This window comes from Gossypium hirsutum, chromosome A03, assembly GCF_007990345.1.
Source record: "Gossypium hirsutum isolate 1008001.06 chromosome A03, Gossypium_hirsutum_v2.1, whole genome shotgun sequence".
NCBI classification, from domain to species: domain Eukaryota; kingdom Viridiplantae; phylum Streptophyta; class Magnoliopsida; order Malvales; family Malvaceae; genus Gossypium; species Gossypium hirsutum.
Window position 1 is genome coordinate 89,398,385 of NC_053426.1, and position 20,826 is coordinate 89,419,210.

The 20,826-nt window shown below is 32.2% G+C and overlaps 2 protein-coding genes and 1 long non-coding RNA gene across 7 annotated transcripts; 1 reads left to right on the forward strand and 2 right to left on the reverse strand.

Moving 5' to 3' along the window:
- Positions 1-5,800: 5,800 nt before the first annotated feature.
- LOC121222992 (uncharacterized) lies at positions 5,801-11,847 on the reverse strand. Its single transcript, XR_005920344.1, has 3 exons — positions 11,711-11,847; positions 7,050-7,113; positions 5,801-6,029 (listed from the first exon to the last, which is right to left on the reverse strand). It is a non-coding gene; the product is annotated as an uncharacterized lncRNA (long non-coding RNA).
- LOC107886295 (mitogen-activated protein kinase 17-like) lies at positions 11,679-16,355 on the forward strand. 5 transcript variants are annotated; one of them, XM_016810195.2, is made up of 12 exons: positions 11,679-12,150; positions 12,415-12,532; positions 13,099-13,507; positions 13,597-13,724; positions 13,826-13,885; positions 14,266-14,415; positions 14,507-14,662; positions 14,757-14,894; positions 15,000-15,073; positions 15,425-15,523; positions 15,625-15,878; positions 15,965-16,355. In XM_016810195.2, exons 3-12 carry the CDS (start codon positions 13,102-13,104, stop codon positions 16,069-16,071), a joined length of 1,572 nt encoding a protein of 523 aa, XP_016665684.1. In that variant the 5' UTR covers positions 11,679-12,150; positions 12,415-12,532; positions 13,099-13,101; the 3' UTR covers positions 16,072-16,355. The 5 variants fall into 5 exon arrangements, with proteins under 5 accessions (XP_016665684.1, XP_016665686.1, XP_016665685.1 ...); XM_016810197.2 differs by having other exon boundaries at positions 15,625-15,874; XM_016810196.2 differs by lacking the exon at positions 13,826-13,885.
- A 13-nt stretch (positions 16,356-16,368) lies between these two features.
- On the reverse strand, positions 16,369-18,998 carry LOC107886296 (uncharacterized). The gene is made up of 4 exons (XM_016810198.2): positions 18,520-18,998; positions 18,353-18,434; positions 18,147-18,263; positions 16,369-16,676 (listed from the first exon to the last, which is right to left on the reverse strand). Exons 1-4 carry the CDS (start codon positions 18,645-18,647, stop codon positions 16,626-16,628), a joined length of 378 nt encoding a protein of 125 aa, XP_016665687.1. The 5' UTR covers positions 18,648-18,998; the 3' UTR covers positions 16,369-16,625.
- Between the last annotated feature and the right edge of the window lie 1,828 nt (positions 18,999-20,826).

Below are 20,826 nucleotides of genomic sequence, written 5' to 3' on the forward strand. Positions count from 1 at the left end.
TCCAACAACTTAACCAATGGTCTAATTACCATTTAAAGACCTCCAATTTAAAATTTCATAGCAATTAGACACCTCTAGCATGTAGAACTTAACTTTTTCACTTTTTACAATTTAGTCCTTTTGACCAAATTGAGTGCCCAAACGTCAAAATTTTTGAATGAAATTTTCACGAAACCATTTCATAAAATTTTAGACCATAAAAATATAATAAAAATAAAATTTTCTATGTCGGATTTGTAGTCTCGAAACCACCATTTCGACTAGACCCAAAATTGAGCTGTTACAAACGGGAAAGATCAGTCCAAGTTGTAATAGATCTAGGAGGTAGGTAAAACAACCATTCCCCGATAGATTCTACTAGGGAGAAAGGGAAAGCACACAATTTGATTTGATCCTCAGTTACGCCCTAAGGCTTCATACTAAGACAAACCATATGAAATTCTTTTAGATGTTTGTGTTTCCATATGGTTTGTGTGGATTTTCATTTTGTAATCCGCAGAAAGTTGGCAGTAACTGGATTAATCTTGAATTCAATTCAAAATTAGCATCCATAGTAGGATATGCAATGCATAACGGTGGTTGTTCTATAGGAGCTTCGGCAAATTGCTAAATTGTTTGAGCCATAGGTTGATGTGCTAGATTCGGGTTTTCATTAACCCTAACGTTAAACACTACTTTTAGTGGATTGACTCCTATTCTTTTGTTCTCCAATGTTTGAGTAGGGTTTTTATTAACCCTAGACTCAAGTTCATCGCCTACTTCTATTTCTGGCGGTGGGTTACTTTGGGTCCCTACCACCTCTGACTGTTTTTTACGTAGCTTTGTTTCCTTACTATTAGCTCTCGTAGTCTTCTCTATTTCTGAATCAAACGCAAGAATAATTGGAGCAGATCTAGTCATAAGAAACAAAATAAACAATATTAATACATTACCAGTCCCCGGTAATGGCGCCAAAATTTGATGTGCCGTTGAGAGCACCAAAAATATCCTATCCCTATAAAATAACAAAAAAAATAATATAAGGGAAGTAGGGTCAAATCCTCAGGAAATGGATTTGCACAAATTCTCGTTCCTCGAGATCCCGGGCAAAGTTGTGTCCAAGAAAAACCACGTACCTGGAAAAAAATAAAAAAAAACACAGAATTAAAAATATGGACAAATTGAGATTGTGTAAATTGAAATTGAAATTGTAAAAATAAACAGAGTCGAGAAAAGAGATTCCTAGATTGAGAGATTCCAGCCTCTGGTTATCTCAATTCTTCTTAGGTTCAATCCTAGGCTTTTAGATAATCCTTCTCATGACAGAATAAGCCAATTATAGTGGAAGAGGATGCCTACGACCACCAACTCCACTTAGATTTTAGACTTACGATATAGAGGAACCTGACTCTAGTCAACCGTCATTTTTGTGGAACTTTCTTACACTTAGACCATCACTTTTCAATGGCGAATGCCACACCATTTTGTCTCTTGGGCTCGACAACCACTGACGCAGTAAGCTAACAAACTGACCGTGCAACCTTCCCAAAACATACAAAGTGGCCGCCTTTGCACAAGATGAAAAGATCACTTTTGAACGGACATGACAGAAGTGTCAATCCCGTAGTGCGGAGAAACGATGAATATTATTTGAGAAGATTAAGTGCTGATTCTAAGCCTTATGAACCCTTTTTGGGGAACCTCGACAACCTTTGGCTAAATGAATTTAGTGGCTTATGCTTTTTGGGAAAAAATAAGTTTGATAAAATGGAATTTTATTGAATAATAAAAGGAATAAAAGCTAGAGCTTTTGGGGGAAGGAGGTTTTACAAAAAAAAGATGAGTGCAATTTGTGTCACTCCATTCCCTATTTATAATACTTAGGAAATCTAGTTTATTCCTATTTAAATTCTAAAAGATAAATAAAGATAAAAGCTAAAATTAAATCGAAATAATAATCTTAACAATAATTCTAATAAAATTCAAATTTAAATAGAGTCTTGTGCTTATAAAATCTCTTCTTTGAATTTTTTCCCCCAAGTCTTCCACACTTTATATTTTTGGCACCACTTCTTTCCTATTTCGCATGATGGCCCATTTTACTTCCAAATCACGCTTTTTGCCCCCAAATTTCCTTTTGCCTTCAATTTAATCCCTACCAGATAAAAAACCATATATATCATACTCAAAATAAACATGTAATTAATACATAAAAAAATATGTCATTCCAGAGTATTATCAGTAAACTTGTTTTTCAATGCACTGTGTGTCACACACGGGCTATTTGTACGGTCTTATGTCATTTTTTTAGAATGCAGGTTTCACAAGGTCTAGCACACAGCCTGCTACATTATCGTGTGACCTAACTTCAAATATTCACACGATTTGGCACACGACCTATGACACAACTGTGTAGCCTTATTTCAAATGTCTACATGGTTTAAGCTATGTCACATGGCTGTGTGACCCCTGTTTCACAAAATTTTCATGTTTTGCCTACAAATTCTGATTTACTTTGAATAAGTCCCTGATTGTTTCCAAACTGTCTTTAAGGCCAATCAAGTTCGATTTAAGGCCCATAAAAGTATTTTTATCATATTTAAATTATGTTATTGAAGATAAATATGTGAATTGCATGTTGATCCATGTTTTGATGATTAAGGTTTTGTTTTGCACTATAATGCTCCATAACCCTTATCTGACGACGGAGACGGATTAGGGGTGTTACATATATAATGGAAAGTCTAGACATATTAGTATAAGACATGATTATGTTAGGGAACTAATCTCTAATGGAGTAATTACCATTACTTATGTCAAATTAGCTAGCAATTTGACAAATCCTTTAACCATATGATTACCAAGGGATTTGGTAAGTAGTATTACAATAGGAATAGGAGTGCAACCCTTATTAGATACCAACATTGGGAATCCCTCTTTTAATTATAAAGCTCAAATGGTAAAAACAAGTTGTTTCATGTGTCTCTGAAGCACTAGTAAATCCCATTCTAAATAGAAAGTGATTTGAAGACTAGTGCAATCCATTGTGTATAGATGAGTTGAAAATTTTTAATGGAGTTCATTGATTGATTCCTAAAATAATGGAGACAATAAAAGGAACTCTACCCACATAAGCATAAAAAGTGACGAAACTTCAATAAAAAGAATTAATGGGTTCTTTTGCAAATGTTTATAAAGGAAAGGATAACATGGTCATATTAATGCTAAAAATGAAATAACTTTAGAAAGAGTTATAAATAAAATTAATTGTGGTTTATTTTCAATTTTAATACAAGAAGTTATGGTTAACGTCAATAACTTTATTAAAATTCTAACGTACATTCACTTATTAGTGGTTCAGATTAAGAGATACCATCTTTTATTCATAATTTTATTTGTGTAAAAGGTAAAAAAAAAACTAACATTTCATACTAGTGGAGGATTTTTAGTGGTTTGCAATGTTAGTAATCTTTCATTGCAAAGAGATATATAATATAAATAATTTCAATAACAAATTCTTTATGACTTGTGTAATTGAGTTAGGTGCCTACCCCACTAAGTATGTGGACTTACCTATTAGGCTTTATATATAGTCAACCCTCTCTATAATAACTCCATTTGGTTGCTTAGATTTTACCTCTTATAAATAGGTGTTATTATACATCTATAACAACATAATCATTGTAAACTTACCATAAAATTCATATAATGAATTTCCATTAAATAAAGTGAGAATCAAATGAATAGATTTAAAATACGTATAACAGGTGCATGCATTATTTTTTTATGCACAATTTATTACATTCTATCACATGATTAATTATAAAATTCATAAAATTAATAAGTTCAATTAATTAACATGAATTATCAAATTAAATTAATTAATTTATCACGAGTAACTAAATTCAAGTAATCAATTTACAAGTTTATGATGTTCCAAATTTATAATAGAATATTTAATTAGGAAACTTAATAGTTTATTGAATTGATATTTTTAATTTCACTTCTTGAAGATTATTTTCATTTAATAAAATATGATTAATAGATTTTTTTTCACATGAAATTTAATCATTTTATTGAAATAATATTTTAATTAAGATCATTTTCATTTAATAATTGATAATTAATAGACCCACTTATATGAAATACCTATAATTTTACTTAAAAATTTAGACAATATGTTGTTATAGGGAATTAATTTAATAAAATATGTACTTCATAACTATGGATGATGCTCTTATAAGTAAAAAATTGTTATATATGATTAAAATAAAACATAAAAAATTAGTTCTACTAGAAACTTGGTTATTATTGCAAAATGTTGTTAAAGCGGGTGACTATTATAAAGAAAGCTGGCTGTATTTATGAATGAAATATTGACACTTGGGCACTTGGACTTGAGTTTGAGTTTAGTGGTGCAATAATATTTTTAATTATTATTATTTTTTAAAATAACCACGATAATTATTTTTATCAAAAGTTGCATCTAAATCAACATATTGAAATAATACAACTTTCCTAAAAAGTTTCAAAATGAACAAATATCAATTTTTTTTATTTTTTTTTAAATTGAAAAGTGTTATGTTGTGGAAAACACAACTTATGTCATAAAGTATGTACCAAGTGACACATATTTTGATGTACAACCATTCAATGCCTATATAATACTTAATTTATGCCATTTTCATGATTCTACTTGTTGTTTTATAGCTTGTTGTATCCTATATGCAAAATTAAAGTCTTAAGGAAATTTTCACCAAAAAAAAAGTCTTAAGGAAATTGATTCACGCCTCAAGTCAATTTCTTATTTCTCTTTCTTGCACACAAGTTATCTAATAGTTGGTTCTAAATATGGTAGTCTCGACATCATTATTGTTATTACGCATGACTATAGTAAAATGAACACCATCTATCTTAAACCCTGATATCTATACTTCAAACTAGATACACTTGTCATACTTTCAACTTTGATTTTTCTTGAATCCTCATTTCTATTTCTTCCAATGTGACATTAGTCTTAAACATGATGTCAACGCAATTGTCCGATTGAAAAATGATGCTTATGTCACCCATCGTAATAGATCCATTATAAATACTTGTGCAATAAATTGATTCATCATCTTTTCAATTCAAATTATAAAATGTTATTTTACTAGCATTAGGAATAATACTAACACAACAATGAATTTTTAACAATGCAAACATTTTTAATCATAGGAACACTTTCAATAATACAAAAAAAAATGACATCTAACATAACATTAAAATTCTAAAACGTTTAATAACACCAATAGTATAACAATTGCATAATACAAAAATACTTGCATGATAAAAATTTGTAAATTTGAGAGCTTAACTTTAAGAGGTTTAGAATTATACTCTAAAAGACAAATTTTAAGGATGAAGTAAAAAAAATTAGGGTTTGAACGAATAATTTTAAGGTTTTATTGTAAAAATTATATTAACCTCAGCTTCCATGAATTTTGAGGTTAATATGAAATAAGCCGAATTTATATAAGTGCAAGTACAAGATTCTTAAAGGAATCTTTGGTAAATAAGATTGATTAGGGTCATGTAACACCCCAAATTCGGCCTAGACGTTATGGAAAAATCTGGGAGTGTTACAATTAAGGGTTTTAAACACATTCTTTAGGTTAAAACTTTACATACTATTTGTTACCCAAAAGGGTACATATTTCCTGAAAAGCTCGTTTTTATATTCTTTATTAAAACAGTTATTTTTATTCTTTAATGTGAATCGTAAATTTGCAGCAGAAGTTGGATAAATCGTTATAGATAAAACCGAGTTTGTATTTTTAGAAAAATCTTTGTTTGCATAAAATTGTGATTTTGTCAAACATCGCAGTATAAAATTTAAAAACGCATCCAAAACCAAAACCAAATGCAAACAGTCCAAAGAGTCTCAAAATTTACAAACTCTCAAGAAAAACTAGAATCTAAAAATAAAATCGTTAATTTAAAGACAATTTTTGTACTAGTGGTCACCGCCGAGCCTTTGTCGCACCGACTCGCCGATGTCTGAGGATTACCTAAACAGAACAGACAATAGATGTGAGTTTTCAAAAAAAACTTAGTGTGTAACTTAACAGAGACACTTGTGTATATAGGAACAAAGTTTTCATGTATAGATTAGATACAGATAAGACATAAGTCCTTAACAGAAACAGATCATGTTAGAATCAGATAATTAGAACATATATGCAAAATCCTACCCCCCATCCTAACACACCATCTCTGACCATCCCATCACACCATGTGGGGTATAAAACACCCACCCATCCCTACACAGCACATAGTGTCTGTACGACACTTACCAGAATAGCATGTAGCCATGCTACCAGATAATAGGCGAAATGTCCCCTCACAGAACACTTCCTCCATATATACAAAACCCACCCCAGATATAGATACAAAATACAGATAACAGATATAACAGAATCAACATGTTTAGCATGCTCGTATACAGATATCATACATGCTTATATTGACAATCAAACATACATATCAATTTTACTAACTCAAATTAGTCTATTAGAATAACAGATCTTATGCATTAAGGGTTTGGTTAGCCCTTACCGACCCTACGAAAGGCCCACAGTAGATTGGAATGACTCAACTGACCCTAGGGAAAATTTCAAAATTTGGGCCTACATGCCCGTGTGGACCCACATGCCCATGTGGCCCTACCCGTGTGGCCCACACGGCCTAGCCCATGACCCACACACCCAAATTGACCTAGCCCGTGTGGCCCACACGACCACACCCTTGCCTGTCACACGGCTGTGTGTCGCACAAGGCCAGCCACACGGCTGAGCATGCCAGTATAGCATCAACAGGCCACTTTTTCGGCTTTCATCAAACCTCATTTTTTTCGTGCTTTTGGTTCATTTTTCAAAGAAGCCTAAATGATGAAATTTCCAATACCTAAAATCAGCAAAATTCAACGAATTAATCCCCACGAACTCCTCTAGTTCGAAGGCATACGACTTAGTACCCTAACATGTCGAAACCCAACAGCAGAACTATGCTTAATCGATAGAAACACTTACCTTCAAGACAACGATCCATACAATCACTTCACCGGAAGAGCACCCACTGACGCACAATTCTCACCTAGATATCAGTAAACACAAACCAAGAAATATTAAAAGGAAACCCTTCAACACCATCAAAAATCTCCAACCATTCACCTATTCCATGAAGAAACTTAAGTCAACCACGCACTTACCAAACAACAACCACCAATCTCAATGGCAGAGATGACCAAATAATACTTGAATTTTGTTTGAATTAGAAAAGTAATAGGACCATAAAGCAAAAAGAATAAGAGAATGTATGAGAAACGAAAAAAAAATGAACGTGAAAGCAGTGGCTGATTTTTAGGGAAAAGGATAATGATAAAAATTAAATTAAAAGTAAAATAATTAAATCATTATTTTCCCTCAACTCCCCACCAATAACCAAATCCCACTAAATTTGACCACTAACCACATCCAACTACCTCTGACTTTTAACTCCACCCAAACTTTCTTAAGCAATCAGAGCAAAAATTATCACCCACGCTCACACAAGAATTCAAACATAAGACCTCCAACCTCCAATAATTTAACTCCTTACCATTCAAACCAACAAGCTTATTCTAATGTGAGTTTACCAAAAATATAATATAAACCTACCTAACAGGGATAAGGCTAGGATAAAAAAATGATAGAATTTGCCAAAAATGGGACTTGAACCCAAGACCTCAAACATACCATCAAAACACTTAGCCACTGAAGCAAATACATATATTTATATTAAAATTCACAGAAACAAAGTTAAGAAATTTAGGGCAGGTCAACTCATTATGTCATAACTAAAGAGAATCAATTACTCACAAGTACGAAAATGACGGTGTCAAACTTGATGCTATTATATTTTTCTAAACATCCAAGACACGGATTACATAAAGAATTTAATTCCAAGAAAAAACGCATATGGGTGTCGAGGTCTATCTCAGAAACAAAATGTAGATTGATAAATAATTAAAGAAATCTAGAAAAACAATTTTTTAAATGGGTAAACAACCTAATTAGTTAACAAATTTTTACAGTTTTTCTATTTTGGTCACCTAATAATGAAAATTTTTAATTTAATCACTAAACTATTCAAAGTCATTTTTTTAGTCACTATGTTGTTAAGTTTGAAACAGTAAGGCATGGGCATTTATTTCTTGGATAAACTATATGAATGGTCACTCAACTATGAGTGTGTTTCCATTTTGGTCATCCAACTATAATTTTTTTTTGATTAAGCCACTAAAATTTTCCAAATTAGATTTTTTAGTCACATTGTCATTAAGTTGATAACAAAAGTTTGACATTGTCTTTTCTATTGGCCTAGCAACAAAATGTGCCCTTCAATTTTATTTGTTCTATCAATTTAATCTTAATTCTAAGAACACAATAAATTTAACCTTAAACATTCTTACAAGTATTTGGCGCTAGAATTTTTTTTATAATTTTTTATTTGACACTAGTAAGATTTGAGCTTTTTTGGAACTAAAGAACTACCGCTTTAACATAAAAAATTTATATAAAAAAAACTTTCAAATAAATTATAATCTTTTTTGCTGCTGAAAAAAAACTTTTATATTTTTCAATGTCGAAGAAGCACCATTTAATCTAAAGTGTTAAAAAAAATTCATCGATAGCATATAATCTTTTTGGCATAGGAAACTAGAAACCTTTGAGTTTTCCTGCGCTGAAAAACACTAGCCAAGAGCATAAAAGAATAGGCAAAGAGAAAAAAAAAAGGCTAATAATTAAAGAATGTTGAACCAAGCTTTATTTGAAAAAATATTTTGATATAACAAATATGATGTTTTTTAACAAAAATCATTTAAAACAAAATTTCGCAAAAATTCTATTTCAAATGATAGTTAAAAAGAAAAATTGTTGAAGTTGAACTTACAAAATCTTTTAAAAGATCAAGTTAGTTAAACAAACTTTCAAACAAGCTAAAAAATGCTCCAAGCAAAAAGGTATCGATTTGGTATCCATACTTTATTTTTTGTTAAGTATCGATAAATTTTGTTGAGTATAGATAGATTCACAATTTTATTGATAGCCTTTTTTGGTATCGATATTAAAATGACATTTTGTTTTTCATTGTATTTATCAATGATCAATATGGTAGTATTGATAATTTTTTTCAAGTATCGATAGCGGTACACTTGTATCGATACCTTTTTCCGTATTGATACGAAATTGGCATTCTGACTTTCAAAGTATTTATCAAGTACCGATACGGTATCGATACCTTCTACTTCGTATAGATAAATCTCTTTTGGCTTCAATATTGATGGCTCCAACAATCACTAAATAAGACATTAAATGCTAATAGTAGTGATACTTGTAGAGAAAGTATCAATACCTACTGTTGCAGGTGACATAAATACACTGGCATTTTCATCCCCAACAACTCTATTCAATATTCCAACAACCACAACGGTTGGAAATCAATTTGGAAGTATAAATACCATCCTTAAAAGGTTCTACAACAAAAAGAGAGATTATCCAAGCTCCAATTGCAATCAAACAACCTTTGTGCTTAAAATATCATACTTTTCTTGTACAAACTTGTGAGCTTTCATTGTTATTCAGTTAGCCCAAGTGTCTTATCGTTTCATTTATGCTCAATTAGCATACAATCCAATCTTTTAAGGATTAATTCTTAGTTTGCTTATTTGTTTCACTCTTTGAAAGAGTTGTATCTTAAGGTTTGGGTAAAAACCTTAAGGGAGTTGTAAGGTTAAACCTTGTCATCAAAGGTTAATCAAATTAGTGAATTTGAGAAAATCCTTAGTAGTGGAAAACTAAGGTAGTGGAGTAGGCAATTGGAGCCGAACCATTCTAAATTAATGTGTCCAATTGTTCTATCTTTTCTTTCAAGCATCCACAAATTTTTAAAATCAATTCACCCCACTCTTGGTAATTTTAGATTGACTAATCGAGCTAACACAATTAAATTGATAAATTTTGTGCGTGTTGAGGGTTAAATTGATTGGTTTTAATAGAATTAGAACTAAAAGGAATAAGTATTGAAGGACGATATTTCTTATTAACCCAATAAAAGAAGGCCACATCACATTTCTGTTATCAACTTAACGATATGGTGATTAAAAAAAATCTAACTTCAAAATCTTTAGTAATTAAATCTAAAAAAAATTATAATTGAACAATCAAAATAGAAATACTCTCATAATTAAATCACTGTTCATATAATTTAAACCTTCATCACCCAACCGTTTTAGACTTAATAATATAATTAATAAAAATGGAATTTATATAATTTAATGATTAAATACAAAATTTTATTGTTAAGTCACCAGTAAAAAATGCATTACATTTGTTTCAGAAAGTCAACTAATGATTATGGATGAAATTTAAGGGAAAAAATGACAAAAAGAAAATAATAACAGGGGAGTGATTTTTTATTTTAATTATATAATCTTTATATGAATTTAATTTAAAATATCATCAATAATAAAAAAATTATTTTAAAACGCGTGAATTAGGAAAAACAAAAGCACGATCTTAATTTGACATTAAAAAGGGAGATTATATTGTTTGTCCACTAAATACTAAATTATTGATAAGTTTTCGATTTGATTAGTTAATTAAAAAAATATAATTTGGTCATTAAAATTTTAAAAATTTTTTTTGACACTTTTTTAATTGGTATAATAATAATTTTAATTCTTAATTTTTATACTTTCTATTAATTTGATTTTAATTATAAAAAAATAAAAAATAATTTTTTTTAAATTTAAAAATTTCTAAAAACAAAAATAAAAGTAGATAAAATTTTCAAAAATAGATTAAGTGAAAGAAAATGAGAAAAAAATATTTTTAAGCCATCCAACTTTTTTCTTTGTATTATTTGTATGGAAATATACAATACTCATACTTTAAAAAACATAAAAAAAAAGCAAAATTAATGGTTGATTATTTTTTTTTTGCATCTTCTGTTTCTTGACATAGCTTTCATATCCTAAGAAAAGAAAAAAACAAATAATTTGTTTTTACAATTTTAATTTTGAAAATAATTTAAATTAATTAAAATTTTGATTTGAGTTTGAAAAAGAAAATTTTGAGGTATATTTTAGCTAAAAAAAATGACAAGCTTATGTAAGATCAATTTTAGATTTTCTTTAGGGGTATAAAACTTAAATTGAATATATTACTAATTTAGTTTTGAAACATTGATAAAGCATGCAATGTAATGATCTAACTGTTTTTTGTTCAGTTTTAAAATTGTTATTTAATTATAATGAAAGACAATTTTTTTTATTTCTCATACATATTAATTCTTTAACGACAACATTTTTAAAGTTTTATTTTTCTAAATTTTTTTATAAAAATTTTTTATTTTTAATTAATTTTAAGATTTTTAAAATTTGAATGTAAAATTAAGATCAAATTTATAGAAAATATAAAAAATGAGGACTATTAATATTATTATATTAAGTAAAAAAGTGTCACACTTAGCAGTCAGATTAGAGGAAAAATAATTTTAAAAACTTAAAAATAATCAAATTGAAATTTTCTTACTAACTAATAAGTTTTTCCCTTAAAGATGTTGACTATTTTCTTGGCCCCAAAAGAAAAGAAAAGAAATCTAAATTGATATATAAGAAATTTCCAATTTCATAGACGAATGATGTTACCTTACGTAACACAGACGACAAAGTTACTCCCTCAAATTGCAGTGCAAGACATTGAACTCCAAATGTATTTTGCGTACGTGGCACCACCTCCTTCATTATCATCCCCAATACGAAATTTGGCCATGTTAATAAAACCATAAATATAGGGCGTGCGGAAGGTGAAGGGAGGGAAGGGAGAAGCGACGGAGCTCAACCCTAAATCACCCTTTCACCGCACGAGTTTCATCCACTCAGCGATTCGCAGCCTCCGCGTCAAAATCTCAACTCAACTTGCCTTGCTTTGCTTTCCCCTTCTGATAAATTTCATTCTAATTATTAATATTACAACTTAATAGCAATCCTACTTACTATCATCTATGGCCGATGCCTGAAACGACATCACCTCACCTCTTCCCCGATCCTCTCTCTTTATAGCTCCGGAAACGTGGGGATAAGATAAGGTTCGAATTTCGATCAAGTCCTTTTTTCAGATGAATATGCCTTTTTTTATTACAAAAGAAAAATATGATGATTTTTTTAAAAAAATTCGGTATTTTATCAAATTTATATTTGTGACATAAATAGTAATGATGACCTTTCTGACAGCAGTTCTGTTTTGACATATTCAAGTTTTTGTCAGCATCCTACTTGATACGGGGTATTATATATACGTATAAATATACGTTTACGTTACACTGTATTTTCATACGTAGAAGGTGTTGCAGGTGTTATTTGAGCAGTTCATATCTTGTCTCCGCGTTTATTTGAAGGAAGCTCTTCTCTCATCACTCATCAATATTCAAGCTTCTGCTTTGGCCTCTTTTGCCGACAAAAAAAAAAAGAGTAATTTCTCTTTTTGCTCCTTAATCAGTTAAAGTATCTGTTTTTCTTTTAAATGAGACTTTTTTTTTTCTTTTTCTGCGGTTTGAATGTCTGTTAGATGTGTGATATTGAAGCTTGAAAGTTTCCTCATAGAATGAAAATTTTAGCTTTTACGATGAAAATGACTGAAAAACAAAAGGGGATTTATTTATAAGTTTATTGGGTTGAATTTCTTTTATTGAGTTTTAATGATAGTTAGTATTCGTCTGCATAAAGCTTTTTCTTTTCTCCTCTTAGCTATTTTCTTGGAGATTCTTATTAGTCTTGAACATTCAACAAAGGGTGACAGTTATTCTTATATTTAGAAAATATTTTGAACATAAATCTGTAGTTAGATCCATTTGGCTCTATATAGAAATCTACCAAATCAATGGCTTTGAGTTAATCATAACATTCATATTATATGATAGGTGGTTTGATATGCTTCTCTTGTATAACTTTTAAGTACACTGTGAGAATGCTTAGGAGTAAGTTTTTTCATGTTACTTTCTTTCAGATTGAATCTAATGGTTATTTGTTTTAATCAGAAAATGTTTGGCAAAGACTTTTTCACCGAATATGGCGAAGCAAGTCAATATGAAATAAAGGAAGTAGTAGGCACAGGAAGTTATGGTGTGGTTGCCTCTGCAATTGATACTCACACTGGAGAGAAGGTAGCTATTAAGAAGATAGCCAATATCTTTGAGCACACATCTGAAGCCACACGTATTCTGAGAGAGATCAAACTTCTACGGCTGCTGCGTCACCCTGACATAGTTCAGATAAAACACATAATGCTTCCTCCATGTCAAAGAGAATTCAAAGACATATTTGTTGTTTTTGAGTTGATGGAATCTGATCTTCACCATGTTATAAAAATCAATGATGATCTAACCCCTGAGCATCATCAGTTTTTCTTATACCAGCTTCTTCGGGGTCTGAAATACATTCACACAGGTTGCCTTCTTTTACATCTCAATTGTTGTACCAATTTGTGATTATAAATGACCCACTTTTTATTAATCTTTTCCTTTCAATTTTTTCAGCACATGTTTTCCATAGAGATTTAAAGCCAAAAAATATACTTGCTAATGCGGATTGCAAACTGAAACTTTGTGATTTTGGACTCGCTCGGGTGTCATTTACGGACGTTCCTTCTGCTATTTTTTGGACTGTTAGTGCTTCTTTCTTGCTTCTGACTGCTTTGCTATTCATAACTATTGTGTGTACCATGTTTGCTGTTTTCACTATCTGATCATCATTTAATCTGTTAAGGATTATGTGGCAACTCGATGGTATCGTGCTCCTGAACTGTGCGGTTCATTTTACTCCAACGTATGTACTGTTGTTTTCCTTTTCTTCAATTGTTTTAATATAGGAATTGTTAGTCAGATGTATAATTAATTTTCAGTTGTCCTCTTTTAGTCTTTTTAGGGATTTTTGTGTTAATAGGCAACGACAAAAACTATATATTTTAGTTTTCTTCTTGTGTCATGCTTGCTACCCTGCTTGAGGAGGTAAAATGGCCGGTTCTTGAGTAAGAAAGAAGCTTCCTTGCATATACTTTGTGAATTGAAGAATGTCTAGATATATCATATACATGTCATACGCATACACTGCTAGTAGAAATTATATTCTATTCAGGTGAACCAAATTGAGCAAAACTTCTCTAGGAACTTTGTTTAATTGATTTTTAAACCCAATTATTTGTGCAGTACACCCCTGCGGTCGATATTTGGAGTGTAGGATGCATATTTGCTGAGTTGATCACTGGAAAACCATTGTTTCCAGGGAAGAATGTGGTGGACCAATTGGATCTTGTGACCGATTTGCTTGGCACTCCCTCTGCTGAAACAATTGCAAGGGTTTGCCATCTCTTTTAAGATACTTCCCTGGCTTTTTCTAAACAGGGACAACATCTTTTCTAACCATCTTGATTCTTCATAATATCTGCAGATTAAGAATGAAAAAGCTAGAAATTATTTGAATAGCTTGAGAAAAAAGAAACCAATTCCTTTCTCAAAAAAATTCCCAAATACAGATCCATTGGCCCTCAAATTGCTTGAGCGTCTGATCGCATTCGATCCTAATGATCGTCCATCCGCTGAAGAGGTAAACTATAGGGGTTCTAATAGTTTTAAGGTTTGAATCTCTTTTCTTCTTACGTTATTGTATTTCCTAACTTATATGATTGTTCTTTATGCAGACATTAGCTGATCCATATTTCCATGGATTGGCAAATGTGGACAATGAACCATCCATGCAACCCATTTCAAAATTGGAATTTGAGTTTGAAAGAAGGAAATTATCAGAAGATGATGTCCGAGAGCTAATTTATAGAGAGGTATTTATGTGCATAGAGATTAGTTCTTGCCTTAGTGATAAATTATCCATTTTAATGCCCTCTTCTATTTAATGTTTACTTCATCTTATTTTAAGTTGCAAATAGATATTAGAGTACCATCCACAGATGCTTCAGCAATACCTTCAAGGCAAAGATCAGATTAGCTTCATGTATCCAAGGTAAAGCATCCAAACTGATAGTTACATTGAACATGAGTGTCAGGCCTCAGCTGCTGGAACTACAAAGTGATGAAGTATTAAGTTCCTTTATATTCATAAACTGATAGTGATACTAAAATCTTGTATTCCACAAAAGATTACAGTGTTGCATGTGCTGAAAGGTCGTGATGAGCAAAACTGTCATTCGTCATGAATGATGTTATTATGAACACCTATTTCACATTATCATTGTTTTAAGTACTGTTCTACATATGCTTGTTACTGCAATATTTGTCATAACTACAGCTTACATCCCTATATTGTTACTCTAAATGCTGCTGAATGTTAATCAAGTGTTTTATGTCAACGCAGTGGAGTTGATCGGTATAGGCAACAATTTGCCTGTCTTGAGGGACAAGGCAAAATTGAAAGAGGCATTCTGCTCCAAAGGAAACATACATCCTTGCCAAGGTAAATATCCGGAAATAGATGCATATGTATATTCTTATCTGCGATTTTTTTAATTGAATGTGTTGCTTTTATTGTACTGACTACGATCATTTGTTTCTTAGGGAGCGAATCTGCAACGATGATACTGATCACATTGATGAATCAAAAAAACGTACAGTGGCTTCTGCTGGTCGTGCAACCCTTCAGAGCCCTACAAAGTTGCAAGCATCCGTGGAACCAGAATATGTAAACCAAAATGTGGCAGGGACTCAGAAAGCCTCTGGCAAACCTGCGCAAAACGGTCGTCGCCTGTCAAAAAGTGAAAGCATTAGTGCTTCAAGATGTGTGGGCGTCATTCGAAAACCTCAAGGGGCATGTCATTCTCTAACTATGTATTTGACTGTCGTTCATCAATGTTTTTTTTACGTATATCATCTTATCTCACTTCCTTTTGCTTTCCAGATGCACGGAGAAGTGCAGAAACTGGTCGCTTAACATGCTTGGGAACTTGCAAACGTTTGACTAAGAAAAATCTGCCGATTCTTGGTTTTCTTTTGCTATGTCCATGATATTCCTCTGGAGGTTCTTAATCTGTCTTAATAAACTAATATGTGCTACCTGTAGTTACTTTATTGTACTCTGGACAAGGAAAAAAATTGCCTGACTTATGATTTGGAAATTATTTAAGGCAGGCAATCTTGCGGTGACAATTTGGGTCAATTCCCAATAGTTCAGCAGGATTCAGCTAATGCACTCACACATGAATCAAGCAATTCAATTACGGGCAGATTTTGCCATATTCTTATTGTACATACCATGGTAATAAATCAAGAAACATGCAATTCGACTTCAATTGGTGGCAGATATGGATGCATTTGAGATTTGTATATATTGATGTGATGTTTCTCGGTAAAGTTCAACAAATTCATACGAGAGAGAAAGATGACATTCACGTATCAGAAAACATTAAAGTCAATGCTATATAGTGCAAATTATGGTCTTAAAGTCTAAATATAGTTCGGACCATTTCACTTGTAGGGTACTAATACGCTTCTGCTCATCTAGCAGTGAATTTCCTCTGCTCATCTAGCAGTGAATTTCCTATCTCGTACTTAAAAGCCTTCTAACCACTTCCATCTAGTTGACCATGAGAAAGGAGGTGGGCCATGTATTGCTGCAACCAGATAACATCAGAATTAGATAGCATTGACCAAAAGCTCAAAATTTAAAAAGTCATCCAATTTGTATCAAGTCAAAAGGACTAGAAGTTTTCTATAAGCGATGCATTACATAAAAAGATGACATCTTAGCAAGTAAAATGGTCAAAAGGATGATGCATGGGTCGATTTTCAGATAAAGGTTATGAGTTTCCATTTTTCTTTTTGGTTTGCTTGCCTCCATAGCAGTATAGGCTATTGGTTTATGCCGTTGCTATTTGTTTTTTACTATAATATGTTTGCCTCTCCTTGTGCGAAAAAAGCAAAGAACAAAAGCATCGACCATCCAGTCATAGCAGAGGATTTCTATTTAAATTATTATGAATTATAAACAAACTGGAACATTGAAGGAAAGAGTACAAGACAATTTCATTGATGTACATCCATGGGGGAAGGTATGAGTGAATTTAAGGCCGAACAACAGCACTCAGTGATGTCTATCCTTTCTAGGTGTATCAGAGTACAATTCTATCCCTATTTGAAAGAAAGGGATTTAGAAGATAAACCATTGTGTCAAAAACGAGGAAATTGTTAAGCAAATACAAATAAGGCCATCTGAGAGGGAAAATTAATATAGGCTGAAACCACTTAGTTACACCCCTTAAACAGTATAGTTAACCTAGTTGCATCAATGTGGTGTTTTCCTCCCATTCAGTACGACAGTACTTGGATGATACGAAAATCAAATATAATCTTGCCTGTAATCACAGTCCCTTCAATCCCAGAGAGTGATTAACGACCAGATAGTTACTGTCCAAGAAAAAGTGCCTAGGTGCCCTGTGGTTAACCAACTCCTCTTTATGGATAAGGAAGGTTGATATGGTAAAAGGTGGAGAAGAACAAGAAGACAAGTATCGTGGGTATGCAAATGAAAGAAGTAACTCCACTCAACCCAACTTGGACTGCTGACCGGTACTATCTCAACATACAGAGAGAATTCTAAGCAAGCACCTTTCTAGAATTCATCTTGTGACCCTCTTTACCACCGTTTTATTCTGGTTGCAACTTGCTTTAATTATCACAAGAAATTTAAGTTTGATCAGTCATTTTATAGAGGTCTGTTTGAAATAGGATCAGGAAGTAATGGTAGATTGTTCTACATGACATTTTTGGGAACAAACTATTTTCTAAATTAGGATCAGCAGAAATCGGGAAATATTGCAAAAATTACACTTAAGGATACTTGTACAGTTCAATTTGAAGCAATTACTTCAAATTTTCATAGAATCAACATAAAAAAGAAACAACCAAATCATGCTTGAATGATGCAGAGACAGAAAGCGCAATTCTAATTAAGGTTTCAACTACCATGTAAAACAGGGAGGAAAAAAAAAACCTAATCTTGCATACCAGGAAAAAATCCTAAGTAGGTTATCAAAAGAATGCGTGCACACATGAAACATACATAATAGCAATGTGTAACTTACCGAATGATAGGCATATGGTGATTTCCCCTGACGATCGAAGTGTTTAGCCATGATACAGAACTCAATCGGACCCCATTCCTCTGATTCAAAGCAATTGCCTAATGCCGCTTTATATAACTATCCAAACCAAGAAACAATCAAATGTCAACCAAATATGAAATTAAAATGATGGGAAAGCAATAAAACTAGAGAATAAAAGAGGGTACCTTAGCAGTGTCAGTTAAAAGCTCCGTTCCAGCAGGATAAGAAGCATAGAATTGATCAGCCCTCGAATACCCAGCTCTAGTTCTGCAAAATAAACGTCGAAGCAAAGCAATTAAAAGAAAACGCTAAAAAATGATAAAAATCCACAAAATCTAACAATTGAATGTACGTGTTGTTTGTATAAGCGTAGCTCAAAACAGCAACAAAGCAATAGAATCCAGTGTATGACACAATTCTTCGGAACTTTTGAATCTTCAGAATTTCTTTGACGCCGTCGAGAAGCTTATAGAGCATCATGGTTGCCTCTGAAATTTTCAAGTATTTCTAGGAAGGAACTCTTTTATTGTAGAGACATTCTATCGAACATGTACTGCGGCTGTTGCTTGAAACCGTGTAACCACGCGCACTGCCTTAAAATTACTCTCTTTTTCCAACTGTTTTTATACTAAAAACTCTTAAATTTCGAGTTTGAAAATGTTTAATTAAATCAAATTATTCAGTTTAATTTAATAAAAGAAAATGAAATTTATTTTCTAATTTTGTGTAAATTTTGATTACAAAATTCAGCTCCATCAAGATTATTTTTTATTTAACTTGGCGAAAATTTATCTAACATCCCTGTTATACTCTTCTCCCCAAAAATACATATGTCAAGCCCAAAAGATATTGTTGATTCTATATTGACTCTCTGAGCACAACTATTCGGCCCACTTCAAACAGAACCTATCATCTATGTTCATAGGAGAGCGTTATCATAATGTGAACACACTTTCAAGACAATAATGAGCCTATTTAGGTTTAATTACATCATAATGATAGAATCTCATAATACGTGTCCATGAATATTCATTAGGCATTTAACGAGATGGATAAGGAGACTTTTTCTTATAAATACCCTAGAAAACTATGGGTAAGGGATCGACCATTTTTATTCCCTAGAGTTACTCTGAGCATTCATCTTTTCAATCAACCTATCTTATTGTCTTTATTTCGGGTCTCAGCCTTTACAGCTGAACCGACCTCCACTACATCACCTTGATCTCCTTATTCCACATGTCTTCCTCCCTTGTTATACTTTGTATCAACAATTGGTGCGGTGAGCGTAAACAGAACAAAATGTCTCAAAATGAGAATGATGTTACCCACAACCTCATTAACAAACATTGACACTGACCCTGCAATTTCTCCAGTCTAATGAATGGCGACGATATCAAAAACATTGAACTTTCTTTAACTCAACCCAAAACATCGAATCGCTCAACCATGACTACCATGAAAGCCCTCACACAACTCCTAAATACCCTTAATACTCCCTCAATTAATCTCGCCACTATGGCATCGCCTTCAATTCCTAACATGCCATCCTCTCCTGTCACCCTACAAGACCCCAAAGATGATCTCTTAAAATAAATCCTCACTTGTTTAGCCTCGCAATATCAACCTACTATCGTGGCTATGCTCCCATATCAGAATTCCCAACAATAATATCTACTGAGTTCCTAGCACCATGTTGCTAAGATGCAAGAAAAGATGTGTCTCTTGGCTCGACAGTGTTAATTCTAGGAACAGTAGGAACGTTAACACTTGTTAGATCAACATAATGCCTGCAATGAGCAACTGATCACGGAGTTGCATGTAGCAAAAGATGATGTCAAAGAGGATGAATTACCCCCTTCTGACAGAATTAAAAAATAAATCACAATTAACTATCTATAATGATAAGAAAGGGCATAATGATGATGAGATTTTACAAGATCCTCAGCCTGATTATGAGCCTTGAAACAAAACCATTCTTTTTGAGAAACAAATTGCAGCACTTCAATTAGAATTTTTACAAGAGGCTAAATGTTCTGAATCTAATGAAGTTTCTTAAAGCTACACTAACAAACCTTTAGCCCCTTATGCATTGGCGCATAACTTGTTTGCCTCTTTCAAGTTTCCCAAGTTGGCTTACATTGGTACTGGAGACCCGGAATGTAATATCCCGAATTAGGGCCTAATCGGAATAGTGGTTTCGTGACCACAAATCTGAGATAGAAATAATTATTTTATAATTATTTTGATGATTATGATATGATTGCATGATTGTGTGAAAATTTAGTGATGAAATTCTATGCCTAAAGTGCTTAAATTGAAAGTAGGGACTAAATCGAATAAGTTGCAAAACTTGCATTCTAGAAGTTTTTTGTATGAAATTGTTTTGGAATATTAATGAGGAGGTCTTAAATAGAAATTTGACCAATTTTAAGTTCATGGACAAAATTAGGACATGGAAGGAATTTTTGGAAAGTTTAGTAGTAAGGGTATTTTGGTCATTTAGTTATTAAAATGAATTAATAACAAAATTAAAAGCCAATTTTTGTCCATCTTCTTCATTAGGCCAAAATTTCAAGGGTTCTCCATAGCTAGGGTTTTTTTTAAGCTTCCAAGCTCCATAGTAAGTGATTCCAAGCCCCGTTTTTAATGTTCTTTACGT

Coding starts and splice junctions, on each gene's coding strand:
- LOC107886295 (XM_016810195.2), top strand. CDS start 13,102: ATGTTTGGCAAAGACTTTTTCACCGAATATGGCGAAGCAAGTCAATAT. Junction 13,725..13,825: donor CTTCTGCTATTTTTTGGACT/GTTAGTGCTTCT, acceptor TAATCTGTTAAG/GATTATGTGGCAACTCGATG. Junction 13,886..14,265: donor GCGGTTCATTTTACTCCAAC/GTATGTACTGTT, acceptor TTATTTGTGCAG/TACACCCCTGCGGTCGATAT.
- LOC107886296 (XM_016810198.2), bottom strand. CDS start 18,647: ATGATGCTCTATAAGCTTCTCGACGGCGTCAAAGAAATTCTGAAGATT. Junction 18,264..18,352: donor TTTTAACTGACACTGCTAAG/GTACCCTCTTTT, acceptor TGGTTTGGATAG/TTATATAAAGCGGCATTAGG. Junction 16,677..18,146: donor CACCATATGCCTATCATTCG/GTAAGTTACACA, acceptor ATCTGGTTGCAG/CAATACATGGCCCACCTCCT.